Raw genomic sequence first — 26,691 nt, forward strand, 5'->3', positions numbered from 1 at the left:
TGTTTTAAATTTAGCTTTTTATTCTAACATTTTACTTCAAACTGACTCACTTTTAGTGAAGTCAAATCTTACAGTTTACTACAAACAGTGTAATCCAGTAGTTAATTTCTTTTCTTTACTACAGAACGGGATCTTTTCTGTCAGATTTTATGTTTCTAGAACCCATTTAGTTTCTGGACGGACTGTGAGAGTCTGTTCACATGAAGCCAGTTTTTGCTAATTGGTTGCCGTAGATATATTGACAGTCCCTGTGTTCAATAGTAACTGTATTATCGCTGTCTGTAAATAGATTTCCAGCCTGCCCAATTCAGAAGAAGAGCACAATAAAACACTAATACTTAACATAATGTATACGCTGTGCAAGAAGCAAAGCAGACAGCAGGACAGAACAGCGCACGTTTGATTAGTCAGCATATAGGAAAGTACAGCAGACCAGCAGGTTTCATCCTATTAAGCTTTACAATAGCAGTCGGCACAAAGGAGACTCGGTGTCTTTTGGTTTGTACTGCTGGTGCTTCATCCAAAATGTCCTGAAGGAAGAAGGTGGAAGAGGAGAACACATGAAAGTTCACACCTTGGGCCAGACTCCCAACTGAAGTCTTTAACAAAGCTTCAGCGTCTGGAAATAAAACTTGATTTAATGAAACTAATACGAGGAAAGTTCATAATCTCCTTGAGGACGCTTTAATCTTTGCAAACTAATCTGGAACTTCTTATTCTAACTGACAGCACGACGATGAATTTAAAATATCTTAAAAGAGTTTGCAGCGACCATGCTTTAAAAAACTTACTACCGTAACGATGGAGTGCTAGGACCATGCTAGGAAAATGAATTTAAGAAACATAAAATTGAGAAAATAGTAATAAAATTGGAAGAATTACACCATGCAAGAATAAAGTTGTAGTATTACGAGAATAAGGTCAAAAGATTAGAATAAAGTCGTACGAGAAAGTTGTAACATTATAAAGTCAAAATATTATGAGAATTGTCATAAAAGTGGTACGAGAATAAAGTTGTATGAAAATAGTCATATTATGAGAATAAAATCATTATAGTACAATAATAAAGTCCCAATATTACAACTTTATTTACTGGTGTTTTTGTTGTTGCTCGTTTTATTTTGAAAGCTGCCTTTTCCATTTATTTCTTCCTGCCTACCGGCACTTAAATTTGACTGTAGATTTTAAAGCTGAACCTAAAACTGTAAACTTCTGGTTTCAGCCAATGAACTTTCCTTACTTTCATCCCCCCCCCCCAAGTACAAACATCAAAATCAGTTTTCAGCCAAGGCAGTAATTACAAAAAGTTTTATCTTGACTGGAATGGGCCCAGTGATTTCTTTATAAAAGTCCATGTGTGAGTCTGGAGGAGGAAGTTTAACTCTAATCTGTTTTCAAAGACGGAGTGAAAACCAAGTAATAAAAGAAGAGCTGCTGCTGCCCCCCTGTCTTCCTCCTTCTGCCCCCTTATCTGCCTTCTTCACTGTTGTTCTGACAGCATCATTAACCCTGTCTGAGTCCAACTGCTGGCATCGCTGCCAGAGGCCATACACACACACACACACACACACACACACACACACACACACACACACACACACACACACACACACACACACACACACACTCGTTTGTCTCGCTGTCTTTGCAGAGACTTTCCATTGTCTTCCATTCATTTCTACAGCCGAACTCCAACCAGAACTCCGAACCCAAAAACGGCATTTCTTCTTTGGGAGCAGTGAGTCCCCACAATGTAATATGTGCCAGGAAAATGGTCCCCACAATGCATCAAATACAGAACACACACCCAAGCACAACAGGCTTCTGGTGGCTTTGATGAACCAGTGATGTCACTCATGCTCTATGACTGATGACTTTGATCCATCTCCCTTTAATACCAACTCATTTGTGCTACATGTCAGATTGCTCTACATGTCCGAAGAACAATACTGGCTTGTACGTACTAATAATCTTGACTTTACAGCAACAGTACAAAAATGTCTGAAGAGGGGAGTTTCACACATGTGCCTGGTGAACTTGCCAACATTTTAAATAAAGTAAGTTTTGATGATTTGATATACAGAAGACTGAAGGAGGAAAATCAACAACTGAACCAGATTGTTGAATGTCTCAGTTGGAAGATTGAGCGCGCCAAGACTTCTCGAAATGCTTCCACGGAACCAGACCTGCACGCAGAGTATGAACTACTGGCAAGTCGAAACAACACACTCCGTGCACAACTCGGGTCGGTTCATGCAGCGCTTCATGAGACAGGGTGCAGATATGTGGAAACGAGATTCTGTGCATTTTTTGAAGTTGTCCAAACATCGCTCAGAAGAAAACTCCAGGGGCTTCTGATAGACCTGAAGGAGGCAGAGCTGATGGTAGATATGCAATCTGGAGAGAGGGACGACCTTTGCGATGAAATTGACTACATGCATCGCATGTAGTCATAACTGCCGTTTTCAAGAATATGTACCAGTCGGGAACACTCAGATACTGGGTGCCACTATGGATCTTCTAATTCCACTGGTTGGTCTGGTTGTTTTTCAGTTACTGGATGTTCTTGAGTATGTTCTTGTTGTTCTAGAAAATGTCCCCACAAGGAGCAATGGTCCCCATAACCCCACATTGTGCATGCACGGGTTCTCTCCGGGTACTTCGGCTTCCTCCCACAGTCCAAAAAAGTTAACTGGTCTCTCTAAATTCTCTCTAGATGTGTGTGTGTGTGCATGGGCTGCCCTGCGACAGACTGGTTCTCTCCGGGTACTCCAGCTTCCTCCCACAGTCCAAAAAAGTTAACTGGTCTCTCTAAATTCTCTCTAGATGTGTGTGTGTGTGCATGAGCTGCCCTGCGACAGACTGGTTCTCTCCGGGTACTCCGGCTTCCTCCCACAGTCCAAAAAAGTTAACTGGTCTCTCTAAATTCTCTCTAGATGTGTGTGCATGGATGTTGTCTCTGGGCTGCCCTGCGACAGACTGGTTCTCTCCAGGTACTCCGGCTTCCTCCCACAGTCCAAAAAAGTTAACTGGTCTCTCTAAATTCTGTCTAGATGTGTGTGTGTCCATGGATGTTGTCTCTGGGCTGCCCTGGGACAGACTGGTTCTCTCCAGGTACTCCGGCTTCCTCCCACAGTCCAAAAAAGTTAACCGGTCTCTCTAAATTCTCTCTAGATGTGTGTGTGTCCATGGTTGTTGTCTCTGGGCTGCCCTGCGACAGACTGGTTCTCTCCAGGTACTCCTGCTGTCCCACAGTCCAAAAGAGTTAAGTGGTCTCTCTAAATTTTCTCTAGATGTGTGTGTGCATGGTTGTTGATCTATCCAGGGTGACCCCCGCCTCTCGCCCGAAATGTTTGCTGGGGATAGGCACCAGCAACTCTCCCGACTCCAATGAGGGACAAGGGTGTTAGATAATGGATGGATGAATATTTTATGTAAAACTGTTATGGAGTCAAAAACACATCATCATTTGGGTTTTCCAAAAAGGATTATGGTTCAAAACAAGTAGATGGATGAAAACATAAATGCTTCACTGGACTCAAAATCTGGTGAAGCATTTTGAGCCGGGTGATCCCAGTTCTAGGTCCTGTTGGAAACGTGGGATTAGCAGATGACTGAAAAGCAAACTAAGAAGCAATATAAAATGTGAAACTTTTTATATCTCTGTAAAGCTGTGTCTACCAGCAGTAAACGGTCAAAGAAGTTGATTATGTTTGTTCGATTGATTGCTTTACGTTCACTAGTAGTTGTAATTGCATTCCAGTTGATGCTATGCGACACAACATGATCTATTTTATTTTTTTACCCAAAATGTTATTTGTGTGAGTATTTCTGTTTCTGCACTAATTCACGTTGTAAATATTCATAATCATAAAGTGTTTACACAGTTCAACTTACTGTAGACAACTCCAGATACAGGTCAAGCAATATGGGAAAAAGTGCCAGAAAGATTGGTCAGAAATGCTTTTCAGCTTTACTGTAGTCTAGAAGACTCAGCGATAAGAAAAAAAACCCCAAGATTTAAAATAGGAAAGTCCAATCTGAAAGTCTTGTTTCACTGTCTGTAATCAGTGCTGGATATCGAGCAGAAACACCCGACTGGACCCGACAGAACATTCAAATTTATTGTACAAATAAAACTGATAAATTGAGAAAAAGACAATAAAAGCTGCATTCCATAGTCAAATTAAACTCAAATAATCAGCAGATAATGTCAGAAGCCAATAGGACGTAATCTGGGATTTAGAGAAGCAAAGTCCCACAAAGTCTCTGTTTTATTATTATTTATGTTTCTGTATTTTACATCTCTCCAACATACACACACACACACATGTTTGTGTGGCTATCTTTGTTGAGACTTTCCATTGAATTCCATTCATTTACACAACCTAAACCTTATCTTTACCCTAATCCTAATCCTAACCAAAACTCAATTAACATCTTGGTCCTAAAATCTGACCCCTGACTCAAAAACAGCGTTTCCCCTTGTGGGGACAAGGCAAGGAGCAGGTCCCCACAATGTAGTATGTGTCAGGAAAATGGTCCCCACAAGATATTAATTATAAACACACACACATACAGAGGCTTGATTAACTTGAAGCATGCTGTTTAGTACAATGAGATAAATGGAGAAACCAAAATGTAAAAAGACCTCAAAACATCAGAAAGACGCTTATATGAAGGACGATAATACAACAGGAGTATTAAATAGAGGATCAACTGTCGTTACACTGCAAAAACACAAAATCTAACCAAGTATTGTTGGTCTAGTTTCTGGTACAAATATCTTAAATATACTTGAAATAAGACAAAACTAACTTACAGGTAACTTTTCAGCAAGACATAGAAGTTGGTTTTAAATTCCTTAATATTGATCAAATATGTTCATGGAACAAAATATTTCAACTTATGAGACAAAATATTACATTTTCATCAAGGAATTACTGACTTAAAACAAGCTCATATTGTGCTGAAAAGTTGCTCAAGTTAGTTTTGTCTTATTTAAAGTGTATTTTAGATATCTGTACAGGAAACTAGGCCAACAACACTTAGTAAGATTTTGTGTTTTTGCAGTGTATACGTTTATACAGGAGAAGTTAAGTAGTTGTTTTTTTGTTTGGGTTTTATTTTTTAAACAATTTGAATAATAAACTGAATTTGACCGCATTGTTTGATAACTGGGATTGAACTGGGATGTGTGTAGCTGACTGGATTCATTTGTTTTTTTTTTTTTGCTTGTACAGCTTTCATGAGACCAAACAAAATAAAACAACTTTGGCCAACAGCTCAATTTCTGGGCAACAGAGGCAATATTTCACAGTAACTTGTCCTGGATGACGCCACCAGCTGTTGGCAAGCACTGCTAGTCCACCTCATTTGCTTCTGCTTCTCTTTAAATCTCAGTCTGGCTGTATGATCAATGAAATGAGATGTTTTCCTTTTTCTTTCTCTCTCTCTGATCCCAAACTACAATTTGTGGATTGCGGTTCAGGTACTATTCAGGCATTTGTGATGCTAATCAGCTGTTCCCAGTTGCAAAGACAACAGCTTGTTGCCACGGTTACGACTGGTAACGACTGTCCAAGAGTAAAAATGAAAGAGCAAAAATCCAATAATTTACATCTACAAAGCGGATGAGTATGGAAAAGGACTCGGGCCAATGGGGGCGGGGGGAAATCTGACTTTGTTCTCAGAATTTCAACTTTTTTTTCTCAGAATTTTGACTTTTTCAACCAGAATTCCGACTTCTTTTCTCAACTTTTTTTCTCTCTCAGAATTCCAACTTTTTCTCACAATTTAGTTTTTTCTCAAAATTTAAAATGTTTTCTCAGAATTCAAACTTTAATCTTCTGAGGTCAAATGTCAGAATTCTAAGAAAAAAGTCGGAATTCTGCGATTAAAGTTTTTTTTGTTTTTTTATTTATTTGTATTTTATTTTATTTTTTATTCCTCCTACCTACTTAAATCTGGTTCAAGTACAGTCAGATACTTAAATTACAATTGGTGCTAGTAAAGGAGATGTAATTAGTCCTTTACTGCTCTATTTTTCATAGAGATTGAAACGACTAATTTCCAATTATATCAAAAACAGAACAAAATCTGTAAGAGAAAAAATTGTTTTTGGCTGCTTGCAAAAACTCGCCCTTATCCGGATTTTTGATTAAATGTTACAACCATTAATATGTGATGCATTTGGCTGCAGGGAAAACTCATTGTGACTATATCATACCTCTGCACCGGATAAAAACATTTCCCAACTGTGACACTGAAGAAAGCGGAACGTTTCTCCTGTAGCTTCTCTGTCTCTCCGCCTCAGGTTCGGTTTTTAAACGAGCGTCACTGCAGATGATGAACTCAAACTTTTGACTCTCTGCCTGCGTTCACACGGGGTCAAGCGCCGAGGTCAAGCACAGCCCGCTCTGCTCGACTCAAGCCAGTGTGCTGATTTTACGTCAGGGTATGTGGGATGTAGCTGCTCAGTGGTGAAGGATGCTCTGGTGGACGTGGGCGAATTATTGTACTGAATAAGCTGCGTCAAATGAGGCTTCTAGGTACTAACATTTTGATTCACTACTGCTCTTTCTGCAATACTTTTCAACTCTCTAGAGTGCCACTGTAGCTACATATACGCTCTCCAAAGTCCATTTTTGCATTTCTTTCAACTCGAGAAGATGTTTAAGCACAAGAGGCAACCATTTCCACTGGGTTTGCTTAAATCATTTCGTTGAATATCTGCAAACAAAAGCTGCAGCGCTGAGATTCGGCAGACTCAGAGCGGTGGACAGTATTTCTTAACAGGCTGTGGGAAAAATGCAAAGAAAGCAAGAAGGAAGAGAACACAATACAAGCTTTTCCACGGATATTTTCACGCCAAAAGACTTGAATTGAAGCGACGGAGGCGGGTCTAATCCATGCCGAATGGATTAATCAGAAGAGTTTACAATCCTGCTCTCTGCTGCTCCGCGTTGGTTAATGAAATCAGTCTGACTCTTTATCCCAGTATTGATCTGGAGGCACAGCAGTTTGCTTTCAGAGACTGTTTGATTTGTTTTGCATCCTGATAAATCACATGATTTATCTCTGGTTTCTCTACCAGGGTCCTTTACAAAATTAAAAGAAAGAATGACCAATTAAAGCTAATGCAAAATGTCGCTTTCATTGCCTAAACCTTGTTTGCTAATCAGTTTGCTTGCATTATTTTGACACTGCACTGACTATTTTGGCTTTTTGCAAATAATCTTCCTACTGCATGAAAATTTGACCCGTAAATCTGACCAATGATTCTGAATTAGATTTAGGTCTGGGTTCAGGTTGCGAACGCTGGTGTAACTAAGTATTTCAGTGGTTATGATAATCTGGTCAAATTGCCAACTGTTTTAGGGTCATTTTGATGCGCTGAATCCAAAAATCAGGTCAACTTTCTGAGCTAAGCTTAATATTTTGCACAATGGAGACTTAATTTTCAATCAACATGTACTTACCCTTATCAGTGTTTATTATTCAATTTACAGAAATCCAAGTTTGTGTCGTTTAATTAATGCACTCTGTTAGAAAACGTTTTTTGGGGGATGAGAAATATTAACAGAAATGAACTGATAATGTCACAAAAATGTCATCAGTTTAGTCAGAAGATCAGATTTCTTTAAATCAAATTAGATATAATTGAGAAAAATCAATGTTATTTTTGGACTCAGCAGTAAAAATAGTCCTAATTTACAAAAAAATAGATTTTTGAAACCCAGAATAATAGCTTTTATTCTTGCCGTTTCTCTGCTGTCCATCCCCAGTTCACACCTGAACTTTTTCATTCATGCTGGTATTTAATGTCGAGCGAACTTCACTGCGATGCATGAAATGAAACGTCTGGCTGGCAGCCAAGCTCTGCCTGCTTTATGTCCCCGTTGAGATAAGTTTGGCGCAGCACAGCTGCCGCGAAGCAGCGTGCAGGTCTGTGGCTGAGATGGATCTCATGCGCAGGGAATGTATTCTTGGAGATAAAAAAAATATATAAAAGATTATAAACTGGACCTGTGGGAAAACAAATCTTGTTTGTGATGGCAAGTGATGAAACTCTGTGGTTCTTGGGCACGGCATGTTCCCACAGTCTGAAGGAGTTTTGACCTAACAGTAGTATAACATTCAGGTATTGAGACGAGTAAATAAAATGTTCATTTACTTATAGAAAAAACTGAATGGAGGGGAATACTGGGACATTAAATAATTTTAAACTGCATTTAAAGGACCTAAAATAAAATGTAAGCCTAATTAAAAGTTATAAACATGTGATGTTTGTACACAGAATCACATAAATATCAACTATTATTAAGTTTAATGTAGATGTATTTGCTAAATATCTGCCTATTGTGCTAACAGATGATTTAAAAAATGTATAAACATTAAATATAGCATGAGAGGAAAAGCATGTAGCCTCTGCTTAAACACTTTGTTTTTCAACTTAAATTATTCATTTAACACATTTCTTGTATAATAATATATATTTCTTATATAGAGAGATATATTTCAAGTGCTTCTTTAAATCTGTGTTATTTTAGCTTTCAAATAATAATAAAATACCGGTTTCTGGAACAGTATATTAAATTCAACCAATAAAATGTGATTTTGAAAAAACTAAAATCTCATATTTTTGAACAGTATGTTCATGTTCTCTGCCTTTTATTCCCTCAACTCTCATTTTGCATGAATTACTGCATCAGTGCAGCATGACATGGAGGCGATCACAAGAAATATAACAGTTTTTGGCCCATTTATTGAAAACATCTTTGTTGTAACTCCTGAATCGCTGACTCCAACTGCTGTTGAGTAGATTTTGTTTCAGTTTTTCCTTCCACTGAATTTTCCTGACAACATTTTTGCAATGATCTTCTGTGCATTTTTGTTCTCTCCAGTCAGTTGTTTTCCACACACCTTTGTAGGATCAAAACACTGCCTGTGCATCTTTCTCGACTGTACTTTTTCTTTTCACTAAACTTTCCATGAATATATTTCAATAACGCACTTTGTAAAAAGTCTGACTCTTTAGTGGCTTGCTTTGCTTGAGGAGGATATCAATGACAGTCATTATTTCTCTTTTAAAATCATTTTTAATGTGCTATTTCTATATTTGAAAGAACTGTATTTTGTATTTTTTTTCAGTAGTTTTAAGTGTTTGTTTGATTACAGACAGTTAAATCTTGGAATTTAATCATTGAGATACATTTTAGGTAGTCTCATTTTTGGATAACTCCTCCCTAAATTAACTTTTCCAACATCAACAGCCCCCTATTTTCCCCATGGGGGACGTTTTAAAACGTCCTGGATGCGCCCCTGTCTTGCGCTTAACAGATTCTCAAAGTTTTCTTCAGTCTCTCTAAGTAATGTATTCATGCGCATTCAGAGGAGAGAAACTGTTGTTTTAAGGATTTTGACGCTCAGGTGCCGCTTTGCCTCCTCATCCTCGCCGCTGGGACCCAGCCGGTCTCCCTGATTGGCCGGTGCGCCGCGGTGATGTCACCGCCTGCCTCACTGTCCCAGTCCGGTGAGGCATCAGGCGCAGATCCGCGCTGGAGCTCCAGATGGAGTTGACGCGCGATGGGATAAGAGCTGCGGGTCTTCTGATGAACTCGAACCGAGCGGGCTCAGAGTGCAGCTGCAGCCCGTCATGGGGGACGGCGGCGCGTCTTCGCCGGTGAACCTCCACAACGGCACCGGGAGCGAGGCGTCCGACGCGCCGGACTCCGCTGCGGCCGCGTCCGAGCACTGGCTGGCCGGGATGAGCCTGGTGATGGGTCTGATCGTCCTGTCCATCGTGTTCGGGAACATCCTGGTGATCGTGGCTATCGCAAAGACGCAGCGGCTGCAGACGCTCACCAACGTGTTCATCGTGTCGCTTGCGAGCGCGGACCTCATCATGGGGCTTCTGGTTGTGCCATTTGGCGCGGCGCTGGAGGTGCGCGGCTCCTGGATGTACGGCTCGTTCTTCTGCGAGTTCTGGATCTCCGTGGACGTGCTCTGCGTCACCGCCAGCATAGAGACTCTGTGCGTAATCGCCATCGACAGGTATGTGGCCATCACCTCACCTTTCCGCTACCAGAGCTTGTTAACCAAATCCCGCGCCAGGGCGGTGGTGTGCGTGGTGTGGGGCATCTCCGGGCTGGTCTCCTTCCTCCCCATCCTCATGCACTGGTCCCGCGACAGCGTGGACACCGCCTGCTACGATGACCCCCACTGCTGCGACTTTGTGACCAACAGGGCTTACGCCATCTCCTCATCCATCATTTCCTTCTACATTCCGCTCCTGGTCATGATTTTTGTTTACGCGCGGGTGTACAGAGAGGCCAAAAAGCAGCTGAAGAAGATCGACAAGTGCGAGGGCAGGTTCCACAACACCCTAACCGGACTGACCTCCAAGTGCAAGAAGAGGCCGTCGAAGATCCTGGCGCTGAGAGAGCAGAAAGCGCTCAAGACTCTGGGCATCATCATGGGGACGTTCACCTTGTGCTGGCTGCCCTTCTTCATCGTCAACGTGGTGCGGGTGTTCTGCGCGGAGGTGGTGGACAAGAACCTGTTTGTGTTCCTGAACTGGTTAGGCTACGTGAACTCCGCCTTTAACCCGATCATCTACTGCCGAAGTCCGGACTTCAGGAAGGCCTTCAAGAGGCTGCTGTGCTGCCCGAGGCAGGCGGACCGCCGGCTGCACATCAGCTCCTGCGACCTGTCGCGGTGCTCCGGCGGCTTCGTGTCCGCTCTGGAGCCCGGCACGCTGGAGATGTGGTCGGACTGCGCCGCCCTGGACAACAGCGACAGCAGCCTGATGGGGACTGGGAAACTGTCTCACTCTGAGTCCCAGATGTGAAGGAAGATATTGAAATTAACTTATTGTTTAAAAGAAAAAAGCAAAAAACTTTCAGCCTGTGTGAATAAAACCAAAACGCATCCAAATCGATCATCGTTTTGGGACAGGTATGCGGAATTTTCTTTAAGGTTTTCAAAAATGTAGAACAAAGTGACGAAGTTTGGAAAATCCTCCAGAACCAAACATAATATATATAAGAAAATCCAAATTTGCCAAAAAGAAAAAAGAGGAATGTAGTGCGCTTTTGTCATTTTTAGACAATTATTTAGTTACTAAAATATTGTGGGTTTTATCCGATTTATCCGATATAAATCGGATAAACTATCCGATTTATATCTGTAGAGCATTTTAAAAATAATCCCACCAGAGCCGGACCAATGCAGTAGCGATCTAAGCTGCTGCTATACACTCCCAGGCCAGCAGGGGGCTCTCAACGTACTGCATTTGTTTCTAAATTTAATATTTAAATTTGTTTTAAATTTTATAAATTTCTTTAAATATTTATGTATTTATCATCATTTATGAGTGCTTTGTTTTAAATGTCATTTTTTTTGCAAATGCAAACATTTAAAGAATTTCAATGTTATTTGAAAGTGCATAATTTGGTCTACTTTTACATTTTTCTCAAAAGGTTTCCGAATTTTAAGTTGAAACAAAGTAGACTGAAAATTATTTTTAAGAGTGCACACAAAAAAAACTGCTTCACTGTGAATGAATGTAAATAAGAAAAAACTTTTATAATTTTTTGATGATGGAGGTTGGGTGGAGCTTTCAGGTAACTTGAAAACACAAAAAATGTCTATAAACATTTAAGTGAGTTTTTTTTCCCCAACATGATGTTTCAGTCATAAAATCAAGTAAAACCAGATATTTTTCTGGTTATAAAATGTCTAAAAGTAAATTTTACCCAAAGAAACAATGCATCCACCAGTCTATTCCTAAAAGTATTTTTTTAACCCTAATTTTCTTAACATTAAGCAATCCCATTTTTATCAATGGTGGGTTTTAAAATCTACTATGATTTTTACAGTTAAAGCCGGCCCAAAGCATAAGTGCACCAAGCTCCTGGTGAGGACCCCAAACCATCCTAATCAACGCTCTTCAGTATGCTATGAACATACTTTTAAGTGTCTCAGAGGATTTGTGATATCATTTAAAAAAGAAGTTATTAAAATGTTCCTATTAAGTAAAAACTTTTGATGAAAAATGAGGATTTAAAAAGTTTTCCTGTGTATTTAAAACATCTGCCAGCAGGTAAAAATCCAACAGAATATAGTTTGCTCTTATAAAAATGTTCACACCTACTAAAGTGATTTATTCACAAAACTATATATTTTGTTAAAGTTAAATTTATTGGATAAGCAGCCTCATTTCTATCTGTAGAGATGATTATTATGACGCAGGTTTTAAAACAGTCCCCCATCATGATGCTTACACTCTGAAGCCAGCATGTGGCAGAAACGAGCTAAGCTGCTGCTTGGGACTCCAAACCACCAGGGGGCGCCCCAAGCATAGCACATGGACATCAAAACTTCTTATTTGTCATCACATCTATTAAGAAATGTTTTAAAACAAACTATACAAATTTTTCTAATGAATGTAGTTTTGATTTTTTTAGGTTTATTTATTTTCTTTTAGTTATTTTGCTGTTTTTCAGAGACAATAGGGAAACGTAATGAAACCGATTAAAGGATTAAGAAGCCGTAGGGGCTGCTGGGTTTAATCCAAGCTGGGCCTCAGACACGCTGGGGTTTATCTATGTTGACACCAGGTATAAGCTGCGTTTGTGACGGCTTAGCACCGCCTGCTAGCCTGCTGGGCCTGAGAGAAATTTAATTCTTACATGACTTGTAACAATTCGACAAAAACACAAGTTGCACTATTAGAGAGTAAAACCTTCAAGGCTTAAAAGTTCCTGTTGATTTCAACATTAACGCTGCAGCTGGGCTGCTGTGTATGTTGGGGGAAACTGCTAGTGTAATCTCAGTACATGTTAAGTATTTTTTTTTCATGCTTTAATTGTAGACCTGCAGCACTTTTTTTGTCTTTTATATGATATTTTCTTTATAAGTCACAATCTGAGGTCAGATCTCCAATAAATAAACATCATATCAGCCACGTTTAGATCCAACACTTTCCTATTGCATCCTAGATATTCAAAAATAAAAACAGACATTGATTAGACAGATTTTCAACCATAACATGTTCACTGAGTTAACAAGAGTCAACATTAAAAGGTAATTTAATCATTTTTGTTTGTGTCTGAGCTTAGAAATCATTTTCCTTTTGGTTAACAGATTAAGCACATGTGTTTGACTTTAGAGAATAAACTGTGATTCAGGATTTTAATAAGATTTCAGATCTACTTACACCCTTAGAACTAGAAATTAGGTCATTTTAAATTTAATTTCTCTGCCCGTATCTGCTTTAGTATAGCAGTTTTTGTCTACCACCAGTCTCAACAGCAGAAAAATCTTTTTAATAGCCTCAAAAAATATTTGATTTCACTATTTACTTTGTTTCAATGGAGGACTTTTACACAATTCTATTTATTAAACAGATCATTTGAGTCAACTAATATTTTTTTTCCAATCTTAACCAGAGATAGTCAATTTAATTAATCATTAGCTCATTAATTTAATGTAAAACAACTCGTTTTTTCTGTTAGGTTTATCAATATAGAATCAACAAAACAAACAAGAAACGAAAAATTCAGTTATATATTCAGAAAACATCAGGTACACGCTAATAATCCTAATAATAATTTAAAGCTTTTAGATTCAGTTAATAATGTCAATTTGTACAAATGTTTCAATCAAAGAAAGACCAGCATTGAGTCATTAACTTTCCTGAGCAAGTATGTGGCGTCAGTGGACGGTTTGTTACATAACAAAATGTCCATTTTAAACTCAAAATGTATTTAACTAAAAATTTCAGACGTCACATACAAAAATGGAAAGAAGTAAGATGAAACATGGTTAGTGCCCTCTGGTGGCAGATTGGTTTAACTGGTGGCCCCCCTGATAAAACTCAGCCCAGGGCCTCATTCAGCCTTGGTCCGGCTCTGGAGCGCTGCGTTTGAGAAACACAGCGCACAAAAAACAAAACCCTCACATCCTTTCTTGTAATTTACTCCCCCAAATATTCTTATTTATTTATTTTTTTGTCTACATTTCTTGGATAAGTGATGTCTGTAATGAGGATGATGATGGTTCTCAGATAATCCTAATCCCACATCATGATGCTTACGGTACGGCTGCGATAAGCCGGTTGATATTTAAAAGCATTTGTCTTGTATATCTCACGATGTGTTTTTACCTCACAGCCGTCGGCAAGTGCAATTTGTACTATGACAGGTACTTGTTTATATTAAACATCGTGTAAAATAAGACGTGTATTTATCCCGCCGTGTCTTTTAAAACGAGGAGAGTGTTTGCGGGGCGGACGCCTGTTGTACATACTGCAGCGTGAAGTGGTGAAATGGTGATGAAGAGCTTCTCTCTTGCTGTCTGTCTCCGGCTTTCAGAGCTGTTGTGAGGTGGTGATTTAACGTCTGTGAAAATAAAAGGAAGTTTCAAGATCAGTCGAGACGTATTTCTTGTGGATTCGATTGAATGAGGTGTTTTCTCTAATTAATTAAATACTTGTGGAAATGTTATCCGAACCAACCTGGTGCATCGTGGAAAAGTCGCTGCCTCAGGAACCTGATACCTGGTTGTGACTAGAAGTGCACTGACCGCAGTTATCTGTCCTGATCTACCAATACTGATATATATATATATATATAAACCTAACACTGACAACTGTTTTAAAACAATAATGGTGCGTTCACACCAAACACGTCGCTTCAAGTTCGACGCGTTTGCACTTTAAAAGCGGACGCTTGACATTTTGCTCTACATTCAGCGTTTTGCGCATCAGGTGCGTCTGGTTTACATTTAAAGTCTATATGAAGGCACGTCAGATGCGTCAAAAAAACTCTATGCGTTGTTTCCCGCTGCTCGCCTATTTGTCGGACACGTTGGATTCATCCAACGCTCCAAACTGCGCCGCACGAAACGCGCCACAATAGGCCTTCAACGCGCCTCCACATAAACTTTTAATGTAAACCGGACGCACAAAACGCGGTTAGTGTAAAAGTCTCAAAGTATAGCAATAAAGTTGCTAAATTGGCATCAACAATTGATCTGTGCACTGCTAGTTAGGTCTGTCACGATAACTAATGATAAATTGTCCCAGAACTTATTGTGATAGACGATAATATTGTTGTTTTCAGACAATTCTCGAGAAATATATTAGTAATGATGAAAGAATAATGCAAGAACACTTTCTTAAATTTTAATAAACTTTAAACTCTGATTAATATTTAAACACTGGAACTGGAAGTCATTTGAAATATCCAAATTAAATAAATGAAACATCAAACAGCAAATAAAATTAATCATGAAGTTTCTGTAAACGTCATTGTCTTTCAAAAAGGGGATAGATGGGACCAAAGCGACCAGGTTTGGTAGAAAGAGAGAAAAATGAGAGAAATGATAAATTAAGCAAATGAAAATTAATAGTTTTTTTTTTTTTTTTTAGTTTGTCAAGCGATTAATTGATATATTGTTTATTGTGACAGACTTACCTCTGGTTGCCACGTTCTGCTATAAAGATTGATATAAAGCTGCGTTTCTATTGACTACATTATTGTGCAAATTGGAATTCTGAAAATAAATTTGCTGAATGGCAACACATAAATTACGTTTCTCAATAAAAAAGTTATTGAGGCTGTTTTTCGGCTGCATCAAATTTGGTGTATTAAGCAAAATTGCTGTTTTTGCATCACAAAGGTCATGTGATCAACAACCGGCTGGAGGAAAAGACGACAGGAAGTGACAGGAAGATGATGATGCAGCATGTTTTTAAATGACATGGTTTTAATTTCTTATTTAACGGAAATACTGCAATTGTGAAATTGTGTTTTCTCTGACATTAGCAGAATATTGACAAAGTTTTGCACAGGTTTGCAATGGAAATGTAATAATTAGAAGATGCCTATCCGAAAAAGTGCAGCATTTCATAAATGTCCAATTTTTGAGCCCATAGAAGCTGCAGAAACCAGGACCAAACCCAAAGAAGTGACACCTTTTTTCCTGAATCTTTAAATTTATTGTGGATGACAAGATTTGAACCATAATGAGGAATGTAAAAAATGTACATGGCCTTCTTTCAGACTACATTCCCATCAGTATGCAACACAAGTTTGTCTTTTTAGCTTCTCTTTGTGATGCAATCACGAGCTGAATCAGGGTTTGGAGATGAAAGAAAAACTCTATTTGAAATGTTGCCCGTTAGACACAGAGATCATTTGTCTAATGTTTGTGCAGCTGATGTACAATCCAGTGTTTTCACCCTCACCTGAATCCTTCCTGACGCTAACCTCAGGGCGGCGTCTCCCCCGAGCCTCGCTCTAAAAGCCAATAGCAAATGTTTTAATAAACATCATGCCAGCTGGTGTTATGAAGTGGCTCTTACAGAAGAGATTTGCACTTCCCTCTGAGGAATATTAATAAACCCTTAAGCTGGGCACCTTTAAAATGCATTAGTGTGATGTGTTATGCTAATGTCGGCCTCCTAAAAGGAGACAGCCGTACATCTTAATCAGGACCTTAAAAAAATACTGAATGAAAGTGAGCTCAGCTGTTTTGGCTGCAGAACATTGTTTAGACATGATTTGCTGAGGTAATGAGTGCGAATGAGGCCGAGTTTTTTGGGGGGGCGGCGGGGGAAACGACAACAACATGAGTGCAGAAACACCGATGGCCTCCTGCCAGAGACGTGCATTATCACTGACCATTGTTTGTTTGTTTGGCCGGGACTTTACATTTGGCGTCGAGCTCCCAGATGGAGAAGCTAATCAGCTGCTTTAAGAGTAATTGCTTCAAATTGCCTGTGTATCAGCAGACATTTTGGCTGCTCAAAGGGAAAGTAAACAGATTACCATCAACGTGACCTCACTCAGGGTGAGACGCTGCACCTTGTTCGCTAAATCGTTGCAGGAAGGTTTGGAAAAATAGGTGAAATGGTAAAATCCTGAAGGAGAGCTCGATTTGTAGCAGTGCAATGATGCCTTATTGGTAAATAACAAGAAGCTTATCAGACATTCAAAACAGACTGTCCTGTCCAGGTAGAAGTAAACAAACATCAGTCCTTTTTAGATTAAGTTACCTTCAAATCATTTATTTCACAAATAAAACAAACACTTTTGTTTCAAATTTCAATATTACACAGTAAAGATTTGTAAAAATAGCAACCAGTGTCTGAATCCCATGTGACAAAACAGCACAAGGACCCATTCTCAGCTATTTATCTCCCCAAAGTATCTCTTTTATTTTTAAAATTGATTTATTTGAACTTTTTTCCAAGTTCAAAACACGTTGTTTTTTGTTGTTTTTTAAAATATATTCTTATGTACAATTATACCCAGAGATGTAATTTCATATGTATTTGTGTCCCTGTGTATTTTTAACCATCCAAATATCATAAATTTGGTTTTATTCAGACTCAGGTTTAGGTTAAACCATCATTTCTGATGAAACAGCCTCTAAAATCTGCCATATATTTGGTCCAGAAGAAAGAAATATTTGTGTTATGTCCATGTAAGACAAAGGTTTCCATTTTTGATGCATTAAATATACTGAAACAAAACTGAACTGTTTGGACTTAACACTGATCCCTGTGGGACGCCACAAGTAATGTCTAAAAAGTTCACCATTTCCACAAGTTTCTGCTTATTCATAATTTAACATTTTACCCATTTCTACACCACATCTCTGCTACCAAACCCTCTGGTATCCCAGATGTGTGTCAAACTCGAGGCCCGTGGGCCAAATCTGGCCCGCCATATCTTTTTATGTGGCCCTCTAGATTGTACTCTAAACACTAAGTCTGTTTAAATATTATGTTTTCAATCAAATCAATGCAGTTTTTAACCATTTACTGATAAATTACATCAGTTGGTCCCTCCAGTTTCTTGAGAATTATCGTGGAAATTCACACAAAATCAACAAATCGCCACACTTTTTTGCACTAGTAATTGAGAATTTATTGCAGATTTCTCTCAAAAATTGTCAAAAACTTTCTTACTTGTACTAAAAAACTGCCTAAACCTTAATTGATGTCAGATTATAGTTCATGATCTTTACAGCGAGTAATAAAATGTCACATAAGCGTCATAAATAAGCACAAATATTGCAAATAAATACCACAAACATTTTGATTTTTATTGCAAAAAAATTACAAAAGAAATCAGGAAATCCTGGAGGAACTGAAAAGATGAGATCAATAATATTTAATTTTAAGAATTCATTGATATTTTAACAGCTTGTGATCAGGTTTTACCAATACAATCTGGCACAACCGGCCCTTTAAGAGCATTCATGGTCTTGAATTGGACCAAAACGAAAATGAGTTTGACATTCAGACATTCACCATCTTTGACGATATGTCAGGATTTATTGTGTCAAATGCTTCGCATATTTCTTACCGTCGATGCTTAGAGTTATTTCCTCTGTTAGATCGATTACAGCCAAGGAAGTGGATGTTTCATGACTCTCTTTCACTGATTCAAACTTCATGTTGAACAATGAAGTCATTAGAAGACCGACACATGGTGGCCTGCGCACCAACACTGAAGTGTTGCGATGGCATTTAAATTTGTTGTAATTAATCAAAAAGATGCCAAAAGAAGCTCAGCAGCAGCGTGAACTGATTACACAGAGCAGTTTTCATGTTGTTCACGCCAATATTTGTCCTTCCACCTGAAAGCTGCAGCAGAAACGATCTGATCTGGTAAGTTCAGTGTTTCTTGGTCCAAATCCTGCACTTTGGGTGCATTTTATTTTTATACTGAACTGCTTTTAAACCCAACGCATATTTGCTGAAGTGTGGAAATTGAGTTTTCTTGCACTGCTCTTCTAATCTGCACTTTGGCTTCAACTGAATGAGTTTCTGTGGGGCTGATTAGATATTTAAGCTGCTGTAGTTATTAGAAAGTTTGTAATTTATCAGTAAGTGTAGAGTAAATGTCTTACTTTTCTGGACAGAACGGATTCATGTCGAAGCAGTCTGTCTTTATGCTGTGTGGCAAATGAGAAAATAACTGAAATGTGTAGTAATTCTTCCAAAATACTTTAATTATTGTTGGGTTTTTTTTAAGAATAGTAAATTGACAGCACATATTTTTTGGCAACATTTGTAAAACTGTGAACCTTTTGAAATTCACTTCAAAAGTTTGCAGCCACTTTCTGACAGATCAATAATGTCCTGTTTTCAGGTGAAGTTTAACTGATTCTCTCAGTCTGTGGATGACATGAGAAATATTCAGAAATACTCAATAAAAATCTCACTTGAATGTTTTAAAAATTCTCTGGCAACAAGTTGGAAAGTTTTATCCAATCAGTTAAATCCAGCAAAATATTTGTTGCCAGTCACGTCCTACAGACTCCATCTGCACTTAAACTCATCCAGCACCAACTTTACCATAATTACACCAAGTCTCGCATCTGAAAACTTCTCACTGAAGGTGTTGGAAGCGTATTTAAATAACGTTTAGGTAGCAGATCCATCAGGAAACTGATTTAGAGAAACATCACATTAAGACGTTATGCAAATTTAATTTTCTTCAGACGGGTTTAGTTGGAGCAAAGAGTTGCTGCAATTTGTCCAAACAATAAATGTCAGCACCTGAAGATAATTACTGCTGATTGCTAATCATCACAACCCTATCAGACCCCAACAGAGATGCTAAATTAAAATAAATATGCAAACATAAAGTGGACTATTTTACATAAGCAGAAACAAATGTTTTACTGTGAAAAAGATGTATATTTTTGCTTAAAATCTCAGATTTTTACATTTGTTTTGTTCCTTCTGACTCGTTTCAACGCGTATTGACTCGTAAATGTAATTTTTTTTGGCTTCAGAGTGTCACAGTTTAGTGCCAAAACCAGGTGCTGCTCTTCATGGATCCATCTGCTCAGGTTCCCGGGCGGAGTCGGTCCTCTGTGGCCTCCATCTGCCTGGATTTGGCTCACGTCGGCTCTCTGTGGCTCTCATGGAGCTCCGGTGGACACGGTCGGCTGCAGACGCTGTTGGAGTTTCGTAATGTAAACTGAATGACCTGCCAGTGTGTGAACCGAGATTCAGAGCAAAGCACATCGATGCCCACGCAAATGCTTCGTCTGATTGAGATATATTTTCCATGAAATCCGGATACTATTTGGGCTTAAAGATAAAATCTTTGACTTTTTTTTTTTTTTTGCTTTATTTTCTAAAAATTAGATTACAAAAATTATTTTTAAAAACTGGCTTTTATTTCAATCATCCCTTCTATGAGTTGTACAATGGAGAAGGCCTTCTGACGATAAGCAATAAATCAATTAACCGCATGATAAATTAAAAGAAACTCGATCATTTCCATTTGCTTGATTTATCGTTTTTCTCTTTTTTACCAAAAACTGAATGATAAAAGTCTTCAGTCTGGTGTTTTGGTCTCAACTGTCCTTTTTTTGAAAGATAATTTTGTTTACAGAGACTTCATAATTTATTTTATTTGTTGTTTCTGTAGTTCTGATTTATCTTGACTATTCCAAATGTCCTCCAGTTCCAGTGTTTAAATGTTCATTAGAATTTAAAGTTTATTGATCTTTGAGAATGTGTTCTTGCCATTATTACTATTATGTTACTTCAAAATGTTCTCAAAACAACAATTTTATTGTTTATAGCGATAAGTTCTGGGACAATTTATCGTCCAGCAAAATTTTTTATTGTGACCGGCCTACAACGGAGTATTAGGGCCAAGCTATGAGAAGTTTTGTTTTAGTTATACTAGTCAAAAAAGATGCCATTTTTCCAGAAGAAACGTCTTAAAATAAGTTGTTTTAATAATTAAAAAAAAAAAAAAGCGTATGATCATGATCGCATGAGCCCAGCTCAGTTTTTATTTGAAATAGACACAATCGTCCTGAGAACCACAAACTCATCGTGACTCAAAAGATGAATTTAAACACACATAGAGTGATTTCACAGAGTGTTCAAAGACTCCTGATTCAGCCTGGAAGCTTTAAGGGTTTTTCACTTTAAAGGTGATAAGATTCAGACCATGAGTATCTGAGAATCCAGAGCAAAAGTGATGAAAGAATTTCTTTGTTTAGGTAGAAAATTGTCTGGTTCCCCAAAAGGACTCAAATACCTGGTTCCCAAGGGGAATTAGAAGAAGTATACTGCTAAAGAAGAAGATTGGGTCACTGTTTTTTTTTTTTCTTTCTTCTGGACGCAGCTAGAGTGCAAACTTTCAAAATGTCAGCAGTCGGCAGGGGCTTTGGACTTTCAGGCAAGCGTCTGATAAGAAGATGAATCTAAGATTATTTCAGGTTTGAGCAGGTTGTTGTGCTAAACATCACATTATTCTTGTTAGAAATAAAAATCTGCTGCCTGAACCTTCCTACTTACATGCTACTGTAGTCTTGCAATCTCTGCGTTTTAGACTTGCTGATGCTGAAAACACAGGCAGCGTGACATATTGCCCGATAAACTTTTAGCACAGTTGCTATTAATCACTGGTATAGAAGAAAGCAACAGCATTACTGAGAACTAATAAACACAGTAGTTATCGATCTAAACGGTTGCAATAAAAAAAAAGAAAAAGATAAAAATTTGAGTTATTTGGTCACAAAAGAAAGAAGGTTTTGAAATGAAAAGTCATATTGAGGCGCTCCAACATGGCAGCCAAACACTAATAGTAATCGTAGGGGTTAGGGACCACAGCAACCAGCTAAAAATAGCTCAAATACATGAGACACCCTCTACTTTAACTGCCTTTATGACAATTTAAACACCTGATATGATTTAATATGCTTTAATTCAAACAATAAAAGCCACCTTAGCAGTACCGGAGAAGCTAACGTCTTCCGCATTTCCGCTGTTGGGGATTCAGCCAATCAGCGCCAAGGAAAATGAATGACTTTCCTGGGTTGGCTGCTTTGCAAGAGCCAGCCAATAGCGTGCCGACTACCATTTTACTTTTTCAGATTCCAAAGCTGCATTTGTTTATAATATTTTTGATATTCTATACACATTGTAGATATTCTCTACAGGCGCAGAGCTATAAGGGGGGTCTGGGGGGGCGGCTGCCCACGGCCTGGGCCGGAAGGGGGCCCGGGTCTGGAGGTGCCAGGGAGGGGAGGAATGGTTTCAAGACGCTCTAATGTCTGATTTTAGACGGAGAAAGTGCGCCCTTGCCTGTTCAGAAAGGTTTATGTAAGTTACTGTCAACACAAGCAATACTGTGATGTAGATTTAAATACCTAATTCTACATATCTACGTCATATACCAATATCACGTCCTGTGACTTAAATCTTGGTCACATGACAGATTGCCGTAAGTAAAAGCAATAACCTGCTAAGCCAATCACCTGCCTCTGGCAACTCCTCCTCCTCCACCACGCAGAGCGCCAGTTTCCTACATTACGCCTCCTGCAGGAAGGTGCAAAAAGAACATGGCCTGCATGCAAATACAAAGTAGGACTGTGACGTCATCCGCATCTGATTGATTCAGCTGGTCACGTGATCCTCGGTTGGCAAAGTCAAAGCCCGAATCATACGTCACCGATGACGTCAATGTAGGCCCTTTGAATGTAGGCCCTCTGCGATCATTTGGTTGCTAGACTTTTTGTCTTGTTGTCTTGCAGGCTGACGTTTGTAAGAACGAACCTGGACAGGATAGTACAGGATAGAAAAGGTTATCCTTTCTGTCTTTTACCTCTCTGTCCGTCTATCCCTCTATCTTTTTAGATGGAGGTTTTAGCATAGACTGAAGATGAGGGTTTGTTCACAAGTGTTGCCACGTGAGACGATAAAGAAAAGTTTTAGTGCTGGGGCCTTTTTTATAAGGACTTTTTCTTTAAAGCCCCATACCTTACGCCTCCAGCGGGAAGGCGCCATTCCTGCGGGAAGGCGCCATTCCTGCGGGAAGGCGCCATTCCTGCGGGAAGGCGCCTCCTGCGGGACGGAGCCTCCTGCGGGAAGGCGTAAGGTATGGGGCTTTAAAGACAAAGTCTTTATAAAACGGCCACAGTACTTATACCTTTCTTTTTTGTTTCGTGTGGCAACACTTGTGAACGAACCCTCATCTTCAGTCTATGCTAAAACCTATATCTGAAAAGATAGAGGGATCGACGGAGAGAGAGGTAAGACAGAGAGGATAACCTATTCTATCCTCTACAGTCCAGTCTAACTGGTTCGTTCTTACAAACGTCAACCTGCAAGACAAAAAGACAAAAAGCTTAGTTAGAAAATACATTAAAAGCAGAGTCTTTAAATGTAGATTCAAACTGCTTGTAAATCCAGCATACCTTGTGGTAATGCGCATGCGCACATCAATGTTACTTTTTTTTTTTTATAAATCCGTCATACCTGTAGAAGTTTCATTTTGTGTGTTTTTGTCTTCTGTCGGCCCCCGCCCCCCGGCCCGACACCGACTTGTTCCGCTAGTGATTCTCTACATATTGTATTGTAGATGGAAAAAAAAAAGAGTACATTTCTACCAAAAAACTTAGAATTTTTTAGATTAATCTCAGATGTTGTCTAGAAAAAAAAAAAATTTTTGAGTTAGAAATTGCTAAAACAAATTTTTTTTTTTGAAAAATTGTTAGAAAAAACCCTCAGAAATGTTGAGATTAATCTAGAAAAAATCTAAAAGGAAAAAAAAAAACATATTTTGTGAATTTCAAAAGTCGATAATTTTCTACTTTTGAACCTAAAAAAATGTCAAGTTTTTTTTACTCCATTTTCTTTCTACGACAATAGGAACTTGTGCATCCTTTTATTTTGTAGAATTTTTTTTGGCTGTATATCTATTCAATCTAGAATAAACAATATAAATGTATCCATCTAAAAGGAGACCTTGCATGCAAACTTATTTCCCAGCAGCGTTTAAATTTCCACTGAAGTACAAAGATTATTCAGTGATTTTGTTTCTTTCCCCTTTGTTGAGCAGCAAAGTCAAACTCCCCCTTCTAATAAAAAGGAAAAAAAAAAAAACTTGATCCCTTTCATGTTTTAAACTCAGTCAGCGTCAACTCGGGGCTTTAACTTGTCAGTCCTCTGCAGAACAGACAGGAGACATTTTCCAGACGCACACAGCAAGCAGGGGACGTGTAGTTTCAGCTTCAACTTGCTGAACTCGTCTTGTTCTTTAAATTTGTTGACAATTTTTGTCATGAAGCAAAGTTCAAAGAACATCGGAGCCATTGCTATACCGTGGAACTGCCATAATCAGAAGCGATGAAAACCCGCAGCAGCTTCTTTGGATTAGTCTATTAATGTATCGCAGAGATATATTTGATGCAAGGTTATTATAGTCAATTAAATATCTTAATGTAAGAAAATAAGAACTGAAATTGAGAAAACATTTTCTTTAACTGAAATAAATAAAAACGGCAATTAATGGGGAAAAACTAACTGGAATTATATCGTGCATTTGTAAAACGAAAACATATTGAAAATATTAATATCTTTCAATTTTGTGTTTATAAATCTATTTATTAGCCTATCGAACTCGTGAAATAGTTTATTTCTCCCATGCAAGCAGTTTACGTCAGCTGTCGGCAAATTACGGCACTCCATAGTCCTCCTGGCGGCAAAATGGCGACAGCAAACGTTGGGAGAAAACACCAAATGCCAGTTGGTTGTTCAACAATAATAATAATAAAAAAAAGTTATTATTCATTACTCAATCGATGCATATCTAATCCCAATACAATAATTAGACATTATTGAATTCTGCACCTAAAATTAATCAAAGTATGAACAAACTAATACACCATAAAAGCACAAAATCTTTTACCAAGTGTTTGTCGTAGTACAGTTGAAATAACAAAAGCAAACTTACAAATAACTTTTCAGCAAGATACAGGAGCTTGTTTTAAGTAAATAATCCATAAATATTGATGGAAAAAGTAGCAGTTTCATTATAAATTCACTTATAACAAGACATTTTTCCCATGTTATGATCGAAGTAATCGGCAAATGGAACCGGTTTTCATAAGAAGTTGACTTAAAACGAGCTCCTATATATGATGCTGAAATGTTACTTCTAAGTTAGTTTTGTCTTATTTCAAATGTACAAAGATATTTGAACTGGAAATAGACAAAAATCTATTTTTAAACAATGTTAAACTAATTTTAAAAAAACTAGCAAACACTCTAAAACCTAACTAAATTAGACAAAAAGTCCTGAAATGAAACTGCAATGAAAAACCCTAAAACTACTTTAACCCTGGTGGGATGTGGACCAGATGGTCACATGAATATTCTCAATTAAAAAGGACCTATTTCTGACCGCGGAGTTACATAAGACAGAAGGTAAAATGGACGGTAATAACATTCATTATGAGGCTCCATTCAGCGGCCGGAGGCTGCAGGAGTTTTTAATGGTGGACAGCAGTAAACTGAACAGACACGCAGGGACCGGACGAGGCTGTTATCTGCTCCTCAAAGAGCTGCTATCATGCTCGCAGCTTCGGCCCAAAGGACACGCTCGATGCTTTATGAATTCAAGGGTGGTCATCTAAGCTGATAGGGGGCCTTTTCTCCCGGCTAAAAATAGCCCGGCGGTCGGTACCCACCGGCCTGAATTGGAGATTTGAACCCATTGCTCCGCTGCTGGCTGTGTGGAAAATGGTCAAATTCACCAAGACGTGACCAGAATCTGCAAGGAAGCAAATTTCTCTTCTATTGAATGAAGTTATTGTTTTATTTTTTTTGGAAGGCAGGTGCTGTCAGTCGGTGCGGAGGCGTTTTTTTTCCTCCCTTAATGTCTGTAGATTCATCTGCGGGGAAAGAGGAATGAATGAAGCGCCAGTGGCGGTGGTGAATTTTGATGTGAGCAGACTGACGTGGTGACTAAGTGTATTGGTCACCAAACTGCTCTGATGGCCGCTGTTTGGATGCAACACAACAGACAGAGGGAGACGGTTTCAATCCCGGCTTGATGGAATCTGGATAAAGTCACTTGTTTAAACTTTTTTTTTTTTTTTCATTTTAAGGCTTTCACGTTTTCAACCTCAGACTGATAAATGACACCATTTCGTCTTGGTCTTTTAAGGAATTCACTTTTGATGTACGATGTAGTCATACTGTGCCTTGCAAAAGTTTTAATTCCCATCAAAATCTTAAAACCAAATCTGAAAAGTGTGGCGTGCATTTGTTTTTAAACTGAGTTTCACGTTTGCCGTTTTGTGAAACAGTTCTCAGATTGAATGAGGATCTCTGAGGATGAATGTTCAAGTCTTGCAATAGATTCTCAACTGGACTTTGGGCCATTCTAAAAAGTGTACCTAACATCACTGCAGACCCCACACATCCTGGACACAAACTTCTTAGACTTTTACTTTCAGGTCAGCACTACAAAGAGCCACTTGCAAAATTGATACCATACATGTTTGCATTAATTCATACTATTTTGTGAAAAAAAAGCATATATTCAGACTTAAGAGAAAAACAAATCAATTAATTTTTTATAAATATTCATTTTTTTTAAGTTTCTTTTTTGAGAGCAAAGCAGAACTGAAGTCAAATATCTTGTTCTTGTGTACAAACTTTGTGAATTAAACCGATTCTGATTCTTTATCTACTAATTAGGTGGCCTCTAACTGGAATGGGATTCAATTTAAGGACAATATAAAGTAGTTTAGTGCTATTTTGTGTCAGTCTGCCACACAAAATCCTTCTAAAACACATTCTATTTGTGGAAAAGTTAAAGGTATAAGTACTTTGACACTCTTGAAAACAGA

The 26,691-nt window shown here is 38.5% G+C and overlaps 1 protein-coding gene across 1 annotated transcript; it reads left to right on the top strand.

Moving 5' to 3' along the window:
* Positions 1-9,030: 9,030 nt before the first annotated feature.
* adrb1 (adrenoceptor beta 1) lies at positions 9,031-14,435 on the top strand. Its single transcript, XM_081600588.1, has one exon. It carries the CDS (start codon positions 9,659-9,661, stop codon positions 10,850-10,852), a length of 1,194 nt encoding a protein of 397 aa, XP_081456714.1. The 5' UTR covers positions 9,031-9,658; the 3' UTR covers positions 10,853-14,435.
* The last annotated feature ends 12,256 nt before the right edge of the window (positions 14,436-26,691 follow it).

The sequence above is a fragment of the Poecilia reticulata genome, chromosome 19 (genome assembly GCF_904066995.2).
Source record: "Poecilia reticulata chromosome 19, P_reticulata-male-v2, whole genome shotgun sequence".
NCBI lineage: Eukaryota > Metazoa > Chordata > Actinopteri > Cyprinodontiformes > Poeciliidae > Poecilia > Poecilia reticulata.

Excerpts from the sequence above, each read along its gene's own strand:
- adrb1 (XM_081600588.1), top strand. The coding sequence starts at position 9,659 with ATGGGGGACGGCGGCGCGTCTTCGCCGGTGAACCTCCACAACGGCACC.